The 18,994-nt window shown below is 53.7% G+C and overlaps 1 protein-coding gene across 1 annotated transcript in view; it reads right to left on the bottom strand.

Annotated features, from left to right (window-relative positions):
* Positions 1 to 1,235: 1,235 nt before the first annotated feature.
* The window catches only part of COBL (cordon-bleu WH2 repeat protein), a 277,317-nt gene continuing 259,558 nt past the window's right edge, over positions 1,236 to 18,994 (bottom strand). The window contains 4 exon segments of the mRNA XM_070472080.1: positions 1,236 to 2,508; positions 15,023 to 15,283; positions 15,937 to 16,056; positions 17,072 to 18,903. Coding sequence (XP_070328181.1) covers positions 2,491 to 2,508; positions 15,023 to 15,283; positions 15,937 to 16,056; positions 17,072 to 18,903 — 2,231 coding nt within the window. The 3' untranslated portion in view covers positions 1,236 to 2,490.

Genomic DNA, 18,994 nt, shown 5'->3' on the forward strand with positions numbered 1-18,994 from the left:
ACATGGGGAGTGGCGCTGTAAGGGGGGGGGGGCTGGGCTTCCCAGTTGGTGGGGTCGGAGGTTGGGGTGCTGTGCATCTCGGGCATAGAGGCGGGCTATGCATCCTATGAGTGCATCTGTGCCCTGGAGGAGGTTCCCCGTGGAAGCGAGCTGAGGCTGAGACCTCGGAGGTTGGGGGTGGGGGAGGTGGGGCATGAGGACGGGTCTCACAGGCTTAGGAGAAGGCATGGAGGGTGCAAATGCACCGAGTTAGGAATGAGGATAATGTGAGGCAGCTTCTTCATCATCAGGCTTAATCTTCCTGGACTCAGTTTCCTCATCTGGAAAATGGTCCCTCAGCTGCAGTGAGAACCACCAAGCACCACTGGGAAAGTCTGCAAGAAGGCAAAAGCACAATGCAGACACCTGTCCCACTCTCCATGCCCCAGCCCAAACCCAGCGTGGGTACCGAATGTAAGCTAAGGCAACAAAGAATGCATTTAGTATCAGGTGAGCAATATGAACCAGGGGCCACCTTTATCATCCTTGGGGTGTGCCCTGCAGTCCTCATGTCTGCTGCTCTCGCAGCCTGCCAGGGAGTAAGGCTTCCCTGAGAAGCGGGGCACGGACTCATGTGTGAAGACAGGGGCCAGACGCTGGGGGAACTGTATGACATTCCCCCCCATCCCCACCTCCCCCTCCACCTTGCCCTTCTACACCCCTTCTTCCAACACTGCGGCAAATCCTGCCTTAGGGCCTTTGCACCTGCCCTTTCTCCCACCAGCCAGGCATCCACCCACGCTTTACTCTCACTTCCTCCAGGTTTTCACTCAGATGTCACTGCAGCAAGAGGCCTTTCTTCATCACTCTACGAATGCTTCATCCCTGTGCATGTTTTTCTCCTAATCACGTAATGGCGTCTGAGTGAACTCGGTACATTTATGGTCTGCCTCCTCCACTCTGATGCAAACACCATGAAGGCAGGGATTCTTGTCTGTTTTGCATCTGCTTTAACCCAGAGTGCAGAAGAGGGCTGACTCACTGAATAAATGAATCTCTCCTTTCTGGAGGGGATCACCAGCTCAGTGGACATAAGTTTGAGCAAGCTCTGGGCGATGGTGAAGGACAAGAAAGACTGGCATGCTGCACTCTGTGGGGTTGCAAAGAGTCAGACACGGCTGAGCGACTGAACAATAGCAACTCCTTCTACTCTGGGGATAGGGTACCCAGCGGAGCCATGAAATCCACAGAAGGGCGACAATTTCACTTTCTTTTATTTGTGGCACTAGAAGACCAACAGTGGAGACAGCATGATGTAAGAGTGATTGCCTGATGCCCTCGCTGCCCAGGAAAGGTGAGGGCATTCATCAGACAACACACAGCAAGTCCTTCCTACAAGATGCCTGATCTGAAATCACTGTGAAACATACAAACGATCTCGTGTATTTGTTGCTTCATTAAGACAGAAATTTTGTTTCAGGAATTCCTCTAGATTTCTATTAATCTCTTAAAGAGCTTTCTCTACAGCCATAGTGGACTATCTGTGATAAACACCGGAGACTGAGTGCCCTGGGCTGTGATTCTGGGCGAGCCACTCGCCTGCTGAACCCAGCAGGGAGACCACGCCCACCGCATGAACTGCCGGCACAGTCTTGATCTCATGGGAGTGACCTTCAGACGCCCAGTCTCCTCCTTCCTGCCCTGGGGAGGATTTCCGAGGCTCCCAGGGCAACCTCTGGGCTCCATGCTCAGCCCTCCATGGGAGAGGCCTGTGGCACATCACAGCCTGCGGGGGGACAGCGTACCACGTGCACATGCGTCCACTGCAAAGTCCTTCTGAACGCGCCACGGCCACCTGGGGAGAATTTAGACCTGCGCTCCCCAGACATCATGTCTGATTGTTACTCCGCCTGACTGGTTGATTCTTAATAGCTTACTTGGTCAGATCACGGTCTGCAACCCTTCATGAGGTTTTTATCCCAGTTGGAGGAATAAGAATATAATACTTTCATTACTCAGTGAAGTCACATTTGAAAAAGCCTCTCAACTCTTTCTTCTTGCATCAAGTAGCATAAGACATTCAGGTTATTTCATGTACATACTTTCCCTAGAATTCAGAAAGATTTTCAACAACTAAATTGTTTTAACCATCTACATGTGGTAAAAGTCTCAAAGATCCAAAATCGGCCTAAGGCATGATTCTTTCCACTCTGTCCGTCAATATAATTAAGCGTGATGGCCCAGCGTTTACAGTCCCATTAACCTGCCAACAAGAATAGTTTATTGGCAACTTTAAGTATTCAGAGGCAAATACATTTCCTTGGCACAAGCCGTGTGGCAGAACAGCACCCCATCCGTTTTAACCACAACGCAGGAGCGTAAGTCAGAGGCGAGTTTTGGCCTGGAGACGGGAGCTGCCGGATCCTGAAGCCCCCGGGCGTGGCGCTCATCAGCGTGGCTGTGGGCATCCCTCGGGGGGTCTTTCTGCCACAACTGCATCTTGTCACTGATTCACACGAGCAAGGGCACCTGCGGTGAAGAAAGACCTAATGTTACTCAGGGATGTAGCGGAGCGCAGGGGGCAGGCATCCAGGCGCTGAGGAGCTGTGCACCAATCCCTCCTCGAAATAGTCCTCTCCCATTACAGCCCCCAGTGTTTATACCGTACCCGTCCTACTTACAACCCAGGGAGAAAGCTCTCAGAAACACAGACATGTCTGAGGGATTTCAGTGACTGGCTCTTGCCTTCAGGGAGAACGTCTGGAACAACTGCAGGGTCAGATGTGTCTGCAGGCCCCCGAGCGCCTCTTAGGATCATCCGCTGCCCCCAGCCCCGTCCTCCTGGAGCTCCCGCCCAGCAGTCTTTCCCTTTCCGAGCTGGTCCCACCCTTTCTGCCTGGGGTGTTTCTCTGTTGCGGATGCCCCCTTTTCTGCTGGAAAATGAGGACTCTTTCTTTAAGAATGTTCAGACCACCTGGAAGGAAAAGGCACGCTCACTCCAAGTCCTGGGGAAGCTGATCCAATCGCCCCCTGGGCTGTGGGTGACGTGGCCTGCCGTGGTCTCCCAGGCGCGTGTCTCACACTGGAGTGGGGGCTCCAGGGATCACGGCGCCAATCCCCACCTCATCATGGGACGCAGGGCTTACTGGGCACCAGCAAGTGCAGGGGACCCCAGTGAGTGATCGCAAAGCCGCCCATTCACCCTGCCGCTCCAGGTCCAGGTCTGCAGACTCCTAGGATGCCCAGCTGCAGAAAATGTGATGGCACGGTCTTGAAGGACCTATTTCCATGCCTCTGAAGGCCAAGGTGAACAGCATTTCTAAGAAAAGTGACAGATTCACCTGCAACGGTGTGGAAGGAGATCTGGATTTCTCACCGTGGTTCTGCTGGATTCAGTACATTATGAAAGTGCTGGCTCCACTTTTCACTGTGTTATCAAAGTGAACATATAAGGACCCAAGTAGATCCCTTAACGACGGTAACCACCACCACCACCTAGAATGCTTCCCGGGTGCTTCCTGTGTTTCAGGCACCATTTCCAGCCCTGCACAAACCTCATCTCATTAAGGCTTTAGGTCAACCAAATCACAATGCACTATTGCTTTCACCATGGGTACTGCCTCCAATACGAAGATGAGAGAACTGGGGTGCAGAGCGGGTGTCTGGACCCAGACCAAACACTAGTAAGTAGCAACCCCCGGAAGGCTCGCCTGGGCAGAGGGCTGGCCGCAGGCCACAACCGTGACTGCACGGCTCAGCCTTCTTGCTTCTAGTGTCTTACACTGGCCCCCGCCTCCCAGACCCATCAGCAGCCCCGTCGCTGCAGGGCCCCCACACCATCTGCGAGACGAGATGGCAGGAGACCTGGAGTTTGCAGGCATGGACGGAGGAGGCAGGCCCTGCTGATTTGGATGGAGCCTGGGGAACACACACCATTGGTGTCAAGTGGTCTGACACCCAGGCCAGCTTGGGATGGAGACAGAATTGGGGCCAGTGGCGTCTGGACGGTGCAGGGTCTTGCCGGGGAGAGGTCACAGGACTGACTCCAGGGACAAATGCAGCCTTGGGGAAAGGAAGAGGCACCAGAAAAAAGACTCAGAACGTGGTTCAGAGGGGCAGGGGGAACGTGCAGGGCGCTTGCCCAGAGGGGCAGGGGGAACGTGCAGGGCGCTTGCCCAGAGGGGCAGGGGGAACGTGCAGGGCGCTTGCCCAGGGAGAGTACAGACAAGGATGGACTCGGTGACTGCAAACAGCACAGTGAGATCCAGGGAGTCGAAGCGCGGGAAACGCTAAGAAACTTACTTTTAAAGAGTACGTTAGTTATATTTTTGATAGGTTTTTCTTCAAGCTCTAGACAACTTTAGAGGTGAGACACTTCTAACTTCAAAACAAAGGTTTTAATTGTCAGTCTGAAACAGCACAATGAGTTTGCCAAGCAACATCCAAGCAACAGAGAAAACAATATGCGTGTTGGTGCGAAGAAAAACAGATTGAGCCTGTTATTGGAAAATGCAGCCAGCATCCTGTTAATAGTATGCTTATCCCGTTTCCTGACCTTTGAAAACCTGTAGAATAAAGGGCGCTATTCTTGCGTCCAAGGGCGCCAGCAGCGTTGTGACCTTGACGGGGGCAGTTCTGGGAGTGTCAGGGGGTGGAGGAGGGGAGTGGATGTTGGGAAGTGGAGTTGTATGGTCAGGACATCTAGAGGCTACAGAGAAGGGGAGGAGAGCAAAGAGCTAGGCAGAGCTGGAGTTGGGTCCTTGGGAGGGAATGCATATTTACTATTACTGTTTTAATAAGTTAATTGATATATGATATGATAAAATATATATGATAAAATATATGTTTTGATATATATGTGTATAAACATCACCAGAGGTGAGATGATGGATTGGGGTTATTCTATTTTTTTAAATACACTTTTATGTTTTTAAATTCTTTTTTTTTAATTTAAGTTGAAGGATAGCTAATTTATAATATCATATTACTTTCAGATGTATAAAACAGTGATTCAGTATTTACCTAGATTATACTCTGCTTAAAGTCATCATGAAATAGCAGCTGAATTCTCTCTGTGCTGCATAATAGATCGTTACAGTTTATTTCATACACAGTAGTTTTAGCTCTTAATCTCCTACCTGTATCTTGCCCCTCCACCTTCCTTCTCCCCTCTGGCAACCACTAGTCTGTTCTCTGTATCTGTGAGTTTGTTTCTGTTTCGTTATGTGCATTCCTTTTATTTTTTAGATTTCACATATAAGTGATAACACAGAGTATTTCTTTCTCTGCTGACTTATTTCACTACAGGGCTTTCATGATAACTCAGTTGGTAAAGAATCCACCTGCAATGCAGGTGACCCTGGTTTGGTTCCTGGGTCGGGAAGATCCACTGGAGAAGGGATAAGCTACCCACTCCAGTATTCTTGGGCTTCCCTTGTGGCTCAGCTGGTAAAGAATCTGCCTGCATTACTGGAGACCTGGGTTTGATCCCTGGGTTGGGAAGATCCCCTGGAGAAGGGAACGGCTCCCTGCTCCATACTTCACTAGGCATAATATACTCTAAGTCCGTCCATGATGTTGCAAATAATAGTTTCACTCTTTTCTTTCACTCTTTCAGCTCAGTGGTGGCTCAGATGCTAAAGCGTCTGCCTGCAATTTGGGAGACCTGGGTTTGATCCCTGGGTCAGGAAGATCCCTTGGAGAAGGAAATGGCAACCCACTCCAGTATTCCTGCCTGGAAAATTCCATGGATGGAGAAGCCTGGTAGGCTACAGTCCATGGGGTCGCAGAGAGTTGGACACAACTGAGTGACTTTGCTTTCTTTCACTTTCAGCTCAGCAGTATTCTATTGTATATACGCCACATTTTTCCTTGTCCATCACCTGTTGAAGGACACCTAGGTTGCTTCCATATCTTGGCTATTGAAATGAATGCTCCTATGACATTGCTATTGCTGTTCAGTTGCTAAGTCACATCTGACTCTCTGATCCTGAGGACACACCACTCTAGGCTGCCCTGTGCTTCTCTTTCTCCTGGAGTTTACTCAGATTCATGTCCACTGAGTGAGTGATGTCATCTAAACAATTTGTCCTCTGTAGCCCTCTTCTCCTTTTGCCTTCAATCTCTCGCAGCATCAGGATCTTTTCCAATGAGTTGGCTCTTTGCAACAAATGATCAAAGAATTGGCACTTCAGGCACAAATCTTTTCAAATTAATGATTTCATTTCCTTCAGGTATATGTCCAGGAGTAGAATTGCTGGAGCATATGGTAGTTCCACTTTTAGCTTTTAAAGGACTCTCCATAATGTTTTCTATGGGGGCTGCATCGGTTTACATCCCCACCAACAGTGTGCAAGTCCTCAGCCCCCTTTCAATCCCTCCTCTCCCCAAACCCAATACAACCACTGATATTCTATCTCTACAAAGTAGTTTGTGTTTCCTAGAATTTTATATAAATGGAACCATCTATTATGTACTTTATTTCTTGGCTGGCTTCTTTCACTCAGCATAGTTGTTTTGTGATTTACCTCTGGGTTGTTGCTTGTACATTCTTTTTACTGCTGGGCAGTGATCCATTGTAGGGATACACTGGTTTTGCGTCTGGGTTGGGCAAGTCTCAGGAAGGGAGTGCCCTCTCCGTCTCTGGTAAATGGGGTGATGGGGTCTGTATTACAGGGCACCTACGCTTCCCCCCATGAGGCTTGTGCTCCTCCTCATAGCACCGCCAGCAGCCCCACAACACGAAGCACCAGGAGACACCCCACACGCCGTGGCCACCGACAGCCTGGCCCCACGGCAGAAGCACCTTGCAGAAGGCAGAAGGCAGTCCAAGCTGCTACGACAGATCTCCCAGGACACAGAAGGGTGGGCATGGCCCAGTGAGGGGGGTTAGAGGGCAGCTGAGTAAAGCAAGGGGACCGCACATGCCCGGCTCTCCTGGCCGTGACCCGAGTGCTGCCAGTGCGGGAGCCCCGGGCTGGCAGCGTCTGAATCTCTGGTGGCTGAAGGCCTAGAAGGAGCCCTCATCACCAGTAATAGCAACACAATGGCCGAATCCAGATTTTCACAGTTCTCAGCAAACTAAAAAAAAAAAAAAAAAAAAAAATTGGGAAAGAAAAGTCCTAAACTTTGGGGTCAAAGAGGAAATTGCATGCCAGCACTAAAAAGCTTTGGCTTGGACAATTCAGTGAGAGAGAGCTTGGCAACAGAATTGGCCACAAGGTAGCAAAACCATGCTGATGGCCACTAGGGTCAACCAAAGCTTAAGCCACCTTGCTAAGGAAGGGAGGAGTCAGCTGCTGAGTGTCTGCCCACAGGACCAGGGGACCTGCCCTAGGGCGGGTGTGACCAAATTCAGGAGGAGAGACCACCCTCCACCCCTCCCTGGCAAGGGGACAAGGGCATGCTGCAGAGAGAAAAGCTCTAGAAGGGTCCCTGCTATCCCTAAGTTTTCACGCTTCCTAAGAGATTCCGTCTTAGTTTGGTTGGACAAGAAGAAAAATAATGAAGGACAAAGCTTGCAGTTTGAGGCCAAGCCAGAAAGCTGTAAAAATATCCAAGCATCATTTTGCTTCCATGTCTGCCAAGGAAAATGAAGTTTATATGGGAAAAGGTGAAATGAACCGCGGTGACAGAGCTGATGCTCAGTGAGGGCAGGGGAGACGCTGTCGGGGAGCAGCAGGGTTCTGTGGTCCAACTGCCAGCTTCCCGCCTGGACAGATCAGCTCCTGGGCACTCGTGGATGCCCGAGGGAGTCAGCCAGCTTCCCGCCTGGACAGATCAGCTCCTGGGCACTCGTGGATGCCCGAGGGACTCAGCCAGCTTCCCGCCTGGACAGATCAGCTCCTGGGCACTCGTGGATGCCCGAGGGACTCAGCCAGCTTCCCGCCTGGACAGATCAGCTCCTGGGCACTCGTGGATGCCCGAGGGACTCAGCCAGCTTCCCGCCTGGACAGATCAGCTCCTGGGCACTCGTGGATGCCCGAGGGACTCAGCCAGCTTCCCGCCTGGACAGATCAGCTCCTGGGCACTCGTGGATGCCCGAGGGACTCAGCCAGCTTCCCGCCTGGACAGATCAGCTCCTGGGCACTCGTGGATGCCCGAGGGACTCAGTCAGCTTCCCGCCTGGACAGATCAGCTCCTGGGCACTCGTGGATGCCCGAGGGACTCAGCCAGCTTCCCGCCTGGACAGATCAGCTCCTGGGCACTCGTGGATGCCCGAGGGACTCAGCCAGCTTCCCGCCTGGACAGATGAGCTCCTGGGCACTCGTGGATGCCCGAGGGACTCAGCCAGCTTCCCGCCTGGACAGATCAGCTCCTGGGCACTCGTGGATGCCCGAGGGACTCAGCCAGCTTCCCGCCTGGACAGATCAGCTCCTGGGCACTCGTGGATGCCCGAGGGACTCAGCCAGCTTCCCGCCTGGACAGATCAGCTCCTGGGCACTCGTGGATGCCCGAGGGACTCAGCCAGCTTCCCGCCTGGACAGATCAGCTCCTGGGCACTCGTGGATGCCCGAGGGACTCAGTCAGCTTCCCGCCTGGACAGATCAGCTCCTGGGCACTCGTGGATGCCCGAGGGACTCAGTCAGCTTCCCGCCTGGACAGATCAGCTCCTGGGCACTCGTGGATGCCCGAGGGACTCAGCCAGCTTCCCGCCTGGACAGATCAGCTCCTGGGCACTCGTGGATGCCCGAGGGACTCAGTCAGCTTCCCGCCTGGACAGATCAGCTCCTGGGCACTCGTGGATGCCCGAGGGAGTCAGTCAGCTTCCCGCCTGGACAGATCAGCTCCTGGGCACTCGTGGATGCCCGAGGGACTCAGTCAGCTTCCCGCCTGGACAGATCAGCTCCTGGGCACTCGTGGATGCCCGAGGGACTCAGCCAGCTTCCCGCCTGGACAGATCAGCTCCTGGGCACTCGTGGATGCCCGAGGGACTCAGTCAGCTTCCCGCCTGGACAGATCAGCTCCTGGGCACTCGTGGATGCCCGAGGGAGTCAGTCAAGCAGCTGGGCAGAAGGGGAGCAGGACCCCTGGAGGAAACCTGGAGATGCCCAGAACTCGTCTTATTTTCCAGAGAAGAAGGTGGCTTCTTCTAGCTTGATATGGATTCTTGGAAAGTTTATGATGAGTACGAAATGAATGAGTTCTGAGTGCAGGGACCCTAAGTTGCACTGCGCCACTGGTCTGGAGAGTCAGGTGATATGGTGGCAGAAGATGCCCACTCCCTCTCCATTCTCCCAAAAGATAGTTACTGAGCAACCACTCCGTGTTGGGGGCTGTGCAAAGCCCTGCGGCCTGCTGGAGCTCACAGCTGGCAGGAGAGCAGGCATCATGCAGACGTTACACAGATCATTACTGAGATTAGACTGTGATGTGATTATGCAGGGAAATGAGGTAATGCTCTGACGGGCCCCTTCTCCAAACAGGAGGCAGGGGAAGACTTCCTGGGGGCTTGGAGTTAACTCAGGAACATGCAGGAATTAGTTGGCAAAACTAGAAGGTGAAACCTTTTCCTTTAAGGAAGAGGAAACTGCATCCTCTGGGGTCACTCAGCAGGTAGCCTGTGATGACAGACCCCCCCTGGGTTCTACCTGTAGGAAAAAGAGGTCACCTGAAAGGTCTGCAACAGTCAGGATGCTCACAAGGCAGCAAAGACAGAGCTGGCCTGTCTGTTCCTCTGAGCTATTCCAACCTAACCGGAACACATCAAAGGTCTACACTGCGCTTGCTGAGCCCAGTGTGGGACGGGGTGTGGGCGGCTGACGGTTCTCATGGGCTGACTCCCGGTCACAGAACTTGGGTTCTCTCCCCACAAGCGAAGGGGCTCTGGCTTTAGGAGAACAGACGTTTGCTGTTGCTTTTCTGTGCTGGCTCCAGGTCCCCGGGCGCTGATGTCACGTCAGGAGCCTAATTGCTTCCCCTGGGGTCTGCTGCCAAGACCAAGCGCCAGGACGCACGTGTGGTCTGACCTGGTTAATTCCTGTGGCGGGAAACGCACGCCTGGGAGGGCCCAGCCAGGGCGGGGACGTCCTGGGACCTCGTGAGGCGTTCCCAGAGGCTGGCTGCCCGGGCTGGCCTGCCTTGACCTGGTGAAGGCTGGGGACAAGGCCGCAGGACACGTGTGCCCCGCCTTCCCATCTGTGGGCTGGAAGCTGCAGCATTCCCGCCCAGGAGCGTAACCAAGGAGATGCTTGCCCCGGCCCTCCAGGGAGGACTGCTGGGACACAGAAAGGAAAAGGCCTTGGGGCTTTTACCAGGTCCCTCACTTTGGGAGATGTCCCTCAGGCCAAGGACAGACCCCACACTCTCTCCTTCTCTACTCCTGGTTGATAACCCCCAGGGGCAAAGACAATGCTTCATTCATGTCTCTATCGTGAGCAGCTACTGCGATCCTGGCCTCTGGTGGGTTCTCAGGAAATGCTTGTGGATGAATGGCTGGACGTGTGAATGTTTTAAACATAAACACGGATTAAAAGGGCACTTGCTGTCCATCCCAGGACCTCTGAAAGGATGCATTCAAAACAGACCGACAAAGGCTGTCCGACCGGATGGGCACAGTTTCACCATGAATATGAATTCAGGATGGAGTGGAAGGCAGAAGTGGACCCTGCGTGGGGGGAGGCGCAGTCCAGGGTCTAAGCCTTGCACTCAGGATGGGAGAACCATGTCTCCTGCGGATGGGGCGGCAGATGGAGCAGAGCCAAGGATGCTGTCACCTGGGGCTGGAGGGAAGGCAGAGCAGGTGCGGCTCTGACACTCATAGACACAGAGGCAGAGCGTTCAATACACACCGTGGAGGGAGGCAAATGGATTTCCAATCGCCTGAAAAAGGGCCAGCTCACTTCTAAGGGGATGATTCCTCCCACATCAAAGCTAGCCTTTTGCCTTTTATCATAAGCAGCATCACTGCCAGCACAAAACGTTCTCAAAGAGGGTGAGCCACTGCGCCTGTGTTCAGTGGTAAGAGTCTGGTCCCTGAGAACCCTCCCAGCACGGTCACGGGCCCTGCTTGTACTGGAGGAGGATACGGGTGGCCTCGGGCACTGCAGCCCCCCACACTACCCGGCAGAGTAGGGAGCACCCTCAGTCCAGGATGCTCTCCTTGCTACATGCATCCTGAAGCATCACTGAACACCCAGGACTAGGAGCATCTGCTCATACTGAGGACCCACGGACAGCACAGCCCACATGGCCTGAGTCCTGGAGCCTGGCACTTAGCATCTTTTCCTCAAGGTTATGCAACTTGAAAAGCCCGAAAGGTGAAAGAAGGCTGAAGAGGCAAAAAGCTCAAATGACTTGAGAAGCAAGTGTCAGAACATGTACGAAAGTGCATCTGATGCAAAGTCACAAAGACCTCCATGGCCCACGCCCGCAGAGAAGTGCTGCGTCGCCAGGCTCCTCGGAAGTCACAGTTGGCCCTAGTCAGCTGAATTGCATGCATGTCCCCTGGTGTCACAGGTCTGCTCCACACCAACGGTGGGGCGAGCCGCTTGAAAAGAAGGTCAGGTGTGTACCTCTAGCAGGACAACCACTGGTTCCAGGTGAGGCCGGTCTGTCTTAGCTGCCCTGTGCGTCCCTGATGCAGGCTGAGCCGAGGCTGCGGGGTGGATGGACAGTCCTGACTTCCTGAGTCACGTGTCCTTCAGGGCTTATAAGAATGGGAGATGCAGACCGCCAGTGGAGAGGTCTGGGTCACTGCAGAACAGTGACACAGTCCTGTCACTCAGCCGTGAGGCCTCCGGGTAAGGTGTGGGGCATTGGGCGGACAAACGGTCAGGGTCTCCCAGGTCATCCTCACCCTCTCCTCTGGGGCCTGGCTGTCAGCCTAGGGGCATCTCTTAACTGCTCTGGGCATCAAAATCTCAGATACACCAGACTCACTGCCTCAACCCTTCCAGGATGGATAAGGCAGGTCTGAGCACTTAGATTAATCCAAGAAACAAATAAAACACGGGCTTCTGACTGCCATGTTAAGCAGCTGCTAGGAAGCTGAAACGGTGATAAGCAACAGCCAGGCCTGGGCCTCCCACGGCTCCTTCTGCTAGCCCCCCGGCTGTGCTGCCTGCTGTGTGGATACACACCCTCCCTGCATCCCCACCCACCACCCAGCAGGCCCCACCTGGCCCCAGCCCTTTCTGCCACTGCCCTCGCATTCTCTCCCACTTTCTTTCCCATAGCACAAATGGCTTCCTCTGCTTTTTCAGACAATTCCCAAACTTGCTTTTCTTCCCCCTTCCTTTCTGGAAGGCCCTTGTGCACACTCTAAGAGGCAGAAAGCCTGAGGTTCAAGGTGGCATGGGTGGCAAGATTTCTCTCCGTCCTATTTCTTAGGACTCCTGCCAGATGGGGGGAGAGGAGTAACTATCTGAAACCATCCAAAGTCAGTCAATGAGAATATGAGTATAGGAGAAATGAGTACAGCCTTCATATTCAGCATTATTCAAACTATCAAAAGCTCAAACGACACAGATAACGATCTCAAATCTCAATGGAAAGTGATTTGGTAAAATTGCAGATCTGTAGGCTCAAACCTCTGAAAAACCTACAACCACAGGATGCAGATGTCTTGTGGATCTCACTTTGAAAACAATGTTTTTAGAAACTCAAACTTGTTCCCAGGGACCAGCTGAACCATCAGGGTTTGTAACCGGCTGTGTTGCTTTGGATTTTCTGGGAACCGCTGGCAGTTTCTTTGAACCGCAGCTGATTTACAACATTGTGTTAGTTTCAGGTGTGAAGCAGAGTGAGTCAGGAATGTGTGTGTGTGTGAGTGTGTGTGTGTGTGTGTGAGAGAGAGAGAGTGTGTGAGTGTGTGTGTGAGTGTGTGAGTGTTTTCTCAGGCACTTCAGTCATAACTCTTTCAGACCCGTGGACGGCAGCCCACCAGGCTCCTCTGTCCCTGGGCTTCTCCAGGCGAGAACACTGGAGTGTGCTGCCATGCCCTCCTTCGGAGCATCTTCCCGACCCAGGGATCGAACCCACATCTCCTGCATTGTGGGTGGACTCTTTACCGCTGAGTCAGCAGGGCCTCCCACCACGGCTACTTTCTCGGATTATTTTTGACTCTGTGCTCCGACAAGGTAATGAATGCCGCTCCGTGTGCTCTGCACTGAGCCCTTGTTGATCACCTATTTTACATACAGCAGTGTGTGTATGTCGGTCTCAAACTCCCAGCCCCGACTTTCCCCTTTGGAACCATGTTTGTTTTCTATGTCTGTGTATCTGTTCATGTTTTGTAAATAAGTTCATTTGTGTCCTTTTTTTTTTTTCTTTTAGATTTTGCATATGTGATATCCATACAATATTTGTCTTTCTTTATCTGAATTACTTGGTAGGATAGATGAAGATCCATTCATGTTGTGCAGTTGGCATTGTTTCATTCTTTTCTATAGCTGAGTAGTATTCCAGTGTCATATGTACCACATTTTCTTTATCCATCCCTCTGTTGATCTTAAGTTGCTTCCAAGTCTTGGTAATTGTAAATAGTGCTACTGTGAACATTTGGGTGCACATATCTTTTTGAATTAGAGTTTTTGTCTTTTCCAGATATATGCTCAGGAGTGGGAATGCTGAATCATATGGTAGTTCTATTTTTTAAAAAAAAAACTTCAAAAAATATTTTTTAAGGGAACTCTATACTCTTCTCCACAGTGGCGACACTAGTTTGCATTCCTGCCAACAGGGTAAGAGCGTTCCCTTTTCTCCACACCCTCTCCAGCATTTGCTTTTTGTGGGCATTTTGATGTTGGCCATTCTGACCCATGACTGGCCTTTACTTTCAATTTGATGTTGAGACATGGATGGAGGAGAGAGGTTACGTCAGGTTTGAATTACAGAGCTGTCTTCATCAGCGTCCACAAGGTCCAACGGTTAGGACCCTGATTTAGCCTTTCACCCCAATGTCTTCACTTTTCCCTCAGTTCATGTAATAAAGCACTAAGCTCATCAATATACAAATTATAGAGAAATGGAAACAAGTAAACAGCAAACTCAAAGCCCTCAGTAATTTTAACTGCCCCCACCCCCAACTCCCCCACCCCCCACATCCAGAGGACAGGCTGACATCCAAGGCCACGGGGTTAAGTAGTTCCTTTTTCCAGCATCCCGAGGCAGGGCTGAGCTCTCGGTAAATGGACTGCCCTTGGCATTCTCCCTAGCTGATGTCTTGGGTCCCTGTTAGGGCCACGGAGCACAGTGGGGGACACCTCTCCAGCACCGGGGACATGCTCTGGGGCCGACCAGAGAGATGTGACCGGGGCCTCAGGGAGGCTGACATAGGGCCACTCCAGCCCAGGCTGACGTAGCATCCCTGGCCACACTGAGGACCACCTCCCCTGCCCTCCTTGCCACCCTAGGCTCCTGGCGGGAAATTTTTCAGCAGTGCCTGCCCCCTCCGTGGAAGTGGCTCACCCCTCTCATGGGCCAGCTGCTCCCCTTCATTCTGAGGGCAGTCTGTGCCCACCGGGTCCAGCCCTATGTGACCAAGGCCAAGTTACTCAGGTTTTCTGAGCCTCATTCACTTTTTACATAAAATGAGAATAATCATAGTACTGACCTCTTCAGGGACTTAAGCTTAGGATCTGGAAATGATCTCTCAGAAAGTAATATCTGTCACCACCCCCCTATGATTAGCCTAACTCCCCTCTCACTAGAAATGGGCAGGGAAAGAATATCAGTCCAATAACAGAATCATTTTGGAGTTAAAGCAGATCTCAAAACCTACCTAATCAAAGTCCTTGAAATTTGGGAACCCTACTTTGGACCCCACAAAATCCACTACTTTCAGGGACCAGGTAGGTGATATGTACAGACCAAGCAGAAGACAGGATAGAGCAGAAACTGCAGAAAAACCAGAAACGTGTGCTCCGCCCAAGGGACTGCGAAAACAGTAATTTTCCAAACAAATGCTGTCGCCTGGACCCTGACCTGACCTAGGGCCCTGCAGGATGCATCCCAGATGGACGGAGGGTGGGGGGGTGGTTTGGGGTGACCTGGGTCTCCCCGCAGTCCGCGGGAGCGCACACACGCCGTCTCACACCCTCACCTTTCTCAGCCTCGCGGCTCCAGTGCCGGAGCGGATGGCATCCATCAAGGCCTGTCTGGCATCCACCGGGCTGCTGACCGGCCCCGAGCTAGACCTCGATGCCGACCGGGATGAGGTGGGCGCCTGGGCAGCCGGAGCGGGTGGGGGCGGGGGCAGCTGGGACTGGACCCCAAGGTCTTCCACCCGCGAGGAGTCCGGCCCCTGTGCAGACAGCGCGGCATCGCGGAGGCTCTGGAGCTCCTCAGAGGCAGAGGACGTGACCTAGCAACGAGACAGTGAAATGACAGGGTCCCAAATATCCTTTCCGAGAGGCAGCGCTTTTCAGACCCTGAAAACACCCAGGGGCCGTGTCTGCTCCCCATCCCGGGGCTCTCCGTCAGGCCACTTACTGCTGGCAGGGGGCAGGGCTGCCTACTGAGACCCCTGCCCTCCTGCCTCACCCGGGCCTGCCTGGACAGACCCCGAGGCCGCACGCAGCAATAGCCCATTGGTGGGAAGGACCCCGCCTCCAAACACGGAGAAGAAGGTGCCCACCCAGGTTTTCCTCGGATTCTGGCTGCAGAAGGTGCATGGCCCTGCCCCCGAGCTCCAGTCCTGGCGGTCCTGTGACTGTATCAGACCAGCCCCAGCAGGGAGCAACTCCATCCTGGACCTGAGTGGCTCCCGCCCCTGCTGCTGGCTGACCCAGCCCTGATGCCAGGCTCAGTGTCCTGGGAGTGTGGGAAGTGAGGGCACTGTGCGCAGGGAACACTTCTGTGTTCAGGAGAGGCTGGCCTCAGGGCCTCTCCCGCGGCCGGCCGGGCTGGCGACTCCAGTGATGACTCAGCATCGCTTAGGGAATCGGAGGGTGGCCCTGGCTTTTGCAGTTCTCTGGGGGTCACCGCGGGTGGGTGTGTGTGGGGGCCCCCTCTCACCTTCCTCAGGCTGCAGGTCCCGCTGTGGCCGCGTATGGCCGCCAGGAGGGCTGAGCGCTCACAGTCCGCCTCAGTGTAGGACGGTTTCTTTGGCCCTCCCTTTGAGCTGGGTTCTGGAGTCTAGAACATTTATTAATGACGTCAACTCCTGTCACTTAGGTGATGGGGAAATGATGACTACAAGGCAGTACACAAGAAAGCCCATAGTTACCAGGTCAGGCCTACAGGGTCGTTTTATCATCCCTATCTGTTAGAACGTAGAATTATCAAGGTGCAGTTCTGGATTGACCTTACCCGATATAAAAATTAAGGGGCTTCCCTTGTGGCTCAGCTAGAACCTGCCTGGCAATGCAGGAGATGCAGGCTTGATCCCTGGGTGGGGAAGATCCCCTGGAGAAGGGAATACCCACTCCAGTATTCTTGCCTGGGAAATCCCATGGACAGAGGAGCCAGTGGACTACAGTCTCTGGGCTCACAGTCAGACATGATTGAGTGACTAAACAACAGCAACAAAATACAGAAATCAAAAGCTATGTGTCTGGGGAGGCACAAGGTGATCACCCTCCCCAAATGTCATCTCCCTCTTTCCTCAGTGGCAAAGGGAGGAAACAGTTTCTAATCGTCAGTGTCAGGGTAGCTGTTAAATAACATTTGCAAGGTGATAAATTCCTACATGGAGGGCAGGTGTCATAAACATGTCCTCAAGGCTTCAGCCCAGCACTGCTGAAAATGCAGGGTGATGGGGGGCATCTCCATCACCCCCTCAGCCTGACTCTCCATCTCCCCGTCCAGGCTCCAAGACCAGTTATGGATGATTCCTCCCCCTCCCTCCACTCCCCCACGCCCACACAAGAACTATGGATTGCTGGCAACTTTCCCCAGGGCAGTCAAGAGCCTTAAAGGCAGTGTGGGCAAACCAAAGTCATCAGTTTTGTCTCCTTTAGTGGTTCTAAAGGTTTAGTGGTTCTATTCAAACAACTCCACAGGCAGGGAGAGAGCAATCCAGGTAAAATTGAGCCCATGCAGTCACCCGCATCCCCAGCCTGGTCCGCCTCCTCTGATGTCACCTAAGGTCTGTGTCTGGGTGGGTGTGGGGGAGAGGCGTCTCCGAGGCAGAAGCCCACCGTAACTTCACCTTGCGGAGCCTGTCTTTGCCTCCTGCCGAGTGGATGGCCTCCATCAGGGCACTGTGCAGGGATGTGTCTTTCGGAGCTGGCCTCTGGACCACAGGCCTGAATCTCTTCTTTGGCCCGAAGATGCTGGCTGGCAGTGTACCATCAGCTGCAAGCACACCTGTGCTTAACAAACTGGGCTCCTCCTCCCGTGGCGGGGGCTCCCGTCCAGCCCGGCCGTTGGTATCTGACACTCTCGGAGAGCAAGCAGGCTCGCTGTGGGTGGCGGCCCACCGAGAGCCATTCACCACGGTGCTGCCTGAAGTCTGACCACCTCCTGAGCGAGGGCGTGAGGGGCTCAGGCCATCAGACTTGCACTGGGGGTCGGATGCGGAGTCGGTCCTGTGGGTCCTTGTGCTTCGCTCCCCACTGAGACCACAGCTCTGCCCCACAGGAGCCTGGTCCCTTTGGGCAGCTCTGACTAGTGACGCCCGGGGATTTCCGTGGATGCCAGGAGGGTAGTCTTGAGCAGACAGCTTCCCGCAAGGGCTGCTGACCTGCCATCCAGGATGGGGTCCTGCCGCGGATTCCTCCCCCTCACGACGAATGCCCGTGCCTGGGTTTGGGCTGGGGGTGGTACCGTCCTTCACCACAGGAGGCGCTACCACTGGCTCTGGTGCTGTGCCTTCACATGTCCTCTGGGCGTTATCCTGTCCCCTCCCCACGTCACTGTGGACTTTCGGGGCCCCTATCCGCTTGGCGATGGCAGAGGCCATGTACTGACTGGACGTTCTCCTCTGAGGTTTGAGAAACGGGACTTCCGCGGTGCTAGCTGCTGGCACTTGGAGGGGACGAGCGGCTGCCGGGGGTGGCCGGCTTCTCCCCTCCCCCAGAGCACTCCCGTCTTCTGAGTTGGGGGGCTGGGGCCCGGGCAATGTTACCTGGGGGTCTGGGGAGGTGGGCTCGCCTCTCAGTCTGCTTTCCTGAGGTTGCGGATTCGTGGGGGTGGTGGGGGTGGGGGTCCTCTTGGGCCCCTCTGTGGGTCGGCCAGAGTGCTTCTCTATAGAATTGGATCTCCAGAATTCTTTGACTTTTCCAATGGGTGGGGTTTCTGCCTCCAGAGTCGGTGATGAGGGAACTACAGTCCTGCCGGCATTCACGTGGGGGCTCACCAGGTTCCCCAGCTCATCAATCTTAATGGCACCCATGGAGAGGGATGCCCCTCGGTCGTAGCATTTCATCTCTGACTTTGGAGGGACAATTTTATAAGTTGTGAGTCCATATTTAAGGCCATAACTCCCCACTGGGAGTTGGCCTCGTTGATGCCATGGCGGTAGTGTTGAGATATTACTTTTACCATCACTTGCCTTTTCCTTCCCCAGCTGCGGGGTTACCCTCCCGGGGGCTGGGGTCCTCCCACTGTGAGCAGGGCCAGGCACCCTGCCTTCCTCCTTCCCGTTCAAGTGGTGAGTGTGAAGCGCTGAAGCAGAACTCGCCTTGGGCTCCATCTTACTGGGATCCACCTCCTGCCAGGTGTTGGTCAAGGCTGAGCCTTCTTTCTCAGGTTCCTGGGAAGGAGGTGGTGAGCTGGGCCCTGCTGCCCACCTCTGTCTGTGCTGCTGGGGGCACTCAGCCTGGCAGGGTGGTAGCTGAGCCTTACTGTCGGCCGTGCTCCCCAAGTCGAAGGAGCCAGCATTGTTGTTTCTATTGGAAAACATGCCTGAGTCCACGGGGTCATCGAGAACTTCCCCTATGAATGTCACCGGGATTGCCTCAGAGTCACCATGGGTGGTGGAGATGCCGTGTACAGAGTTGCTGAGGGAGCTTGTGTCAGCTTCATAGCTTTCTTCCATTTCTGCAAAGAAGCACAACTCAGGTCACAGGCAGAGCCCACTTGGATGGTTCTGACGCCCCTTAACCAGTGAAATCCCACCCTGATTTTCATC

This window comes from Odocoileus virginianus, chromosome 1 (assembly GCF_023699985.2).
Source record: "Odocoileus virginianus isolate 20LAN1187 ecotype Illinois chromosome 1, Ovbor_1.2, whole genome shotgun sequence".
Taxonomy (NCBI): Eukaryota; Metazoa; Chordata; class Mammalia; order Artiodactyla; family Cervidae; genus Odocoileus; species Odocoileus virginianus.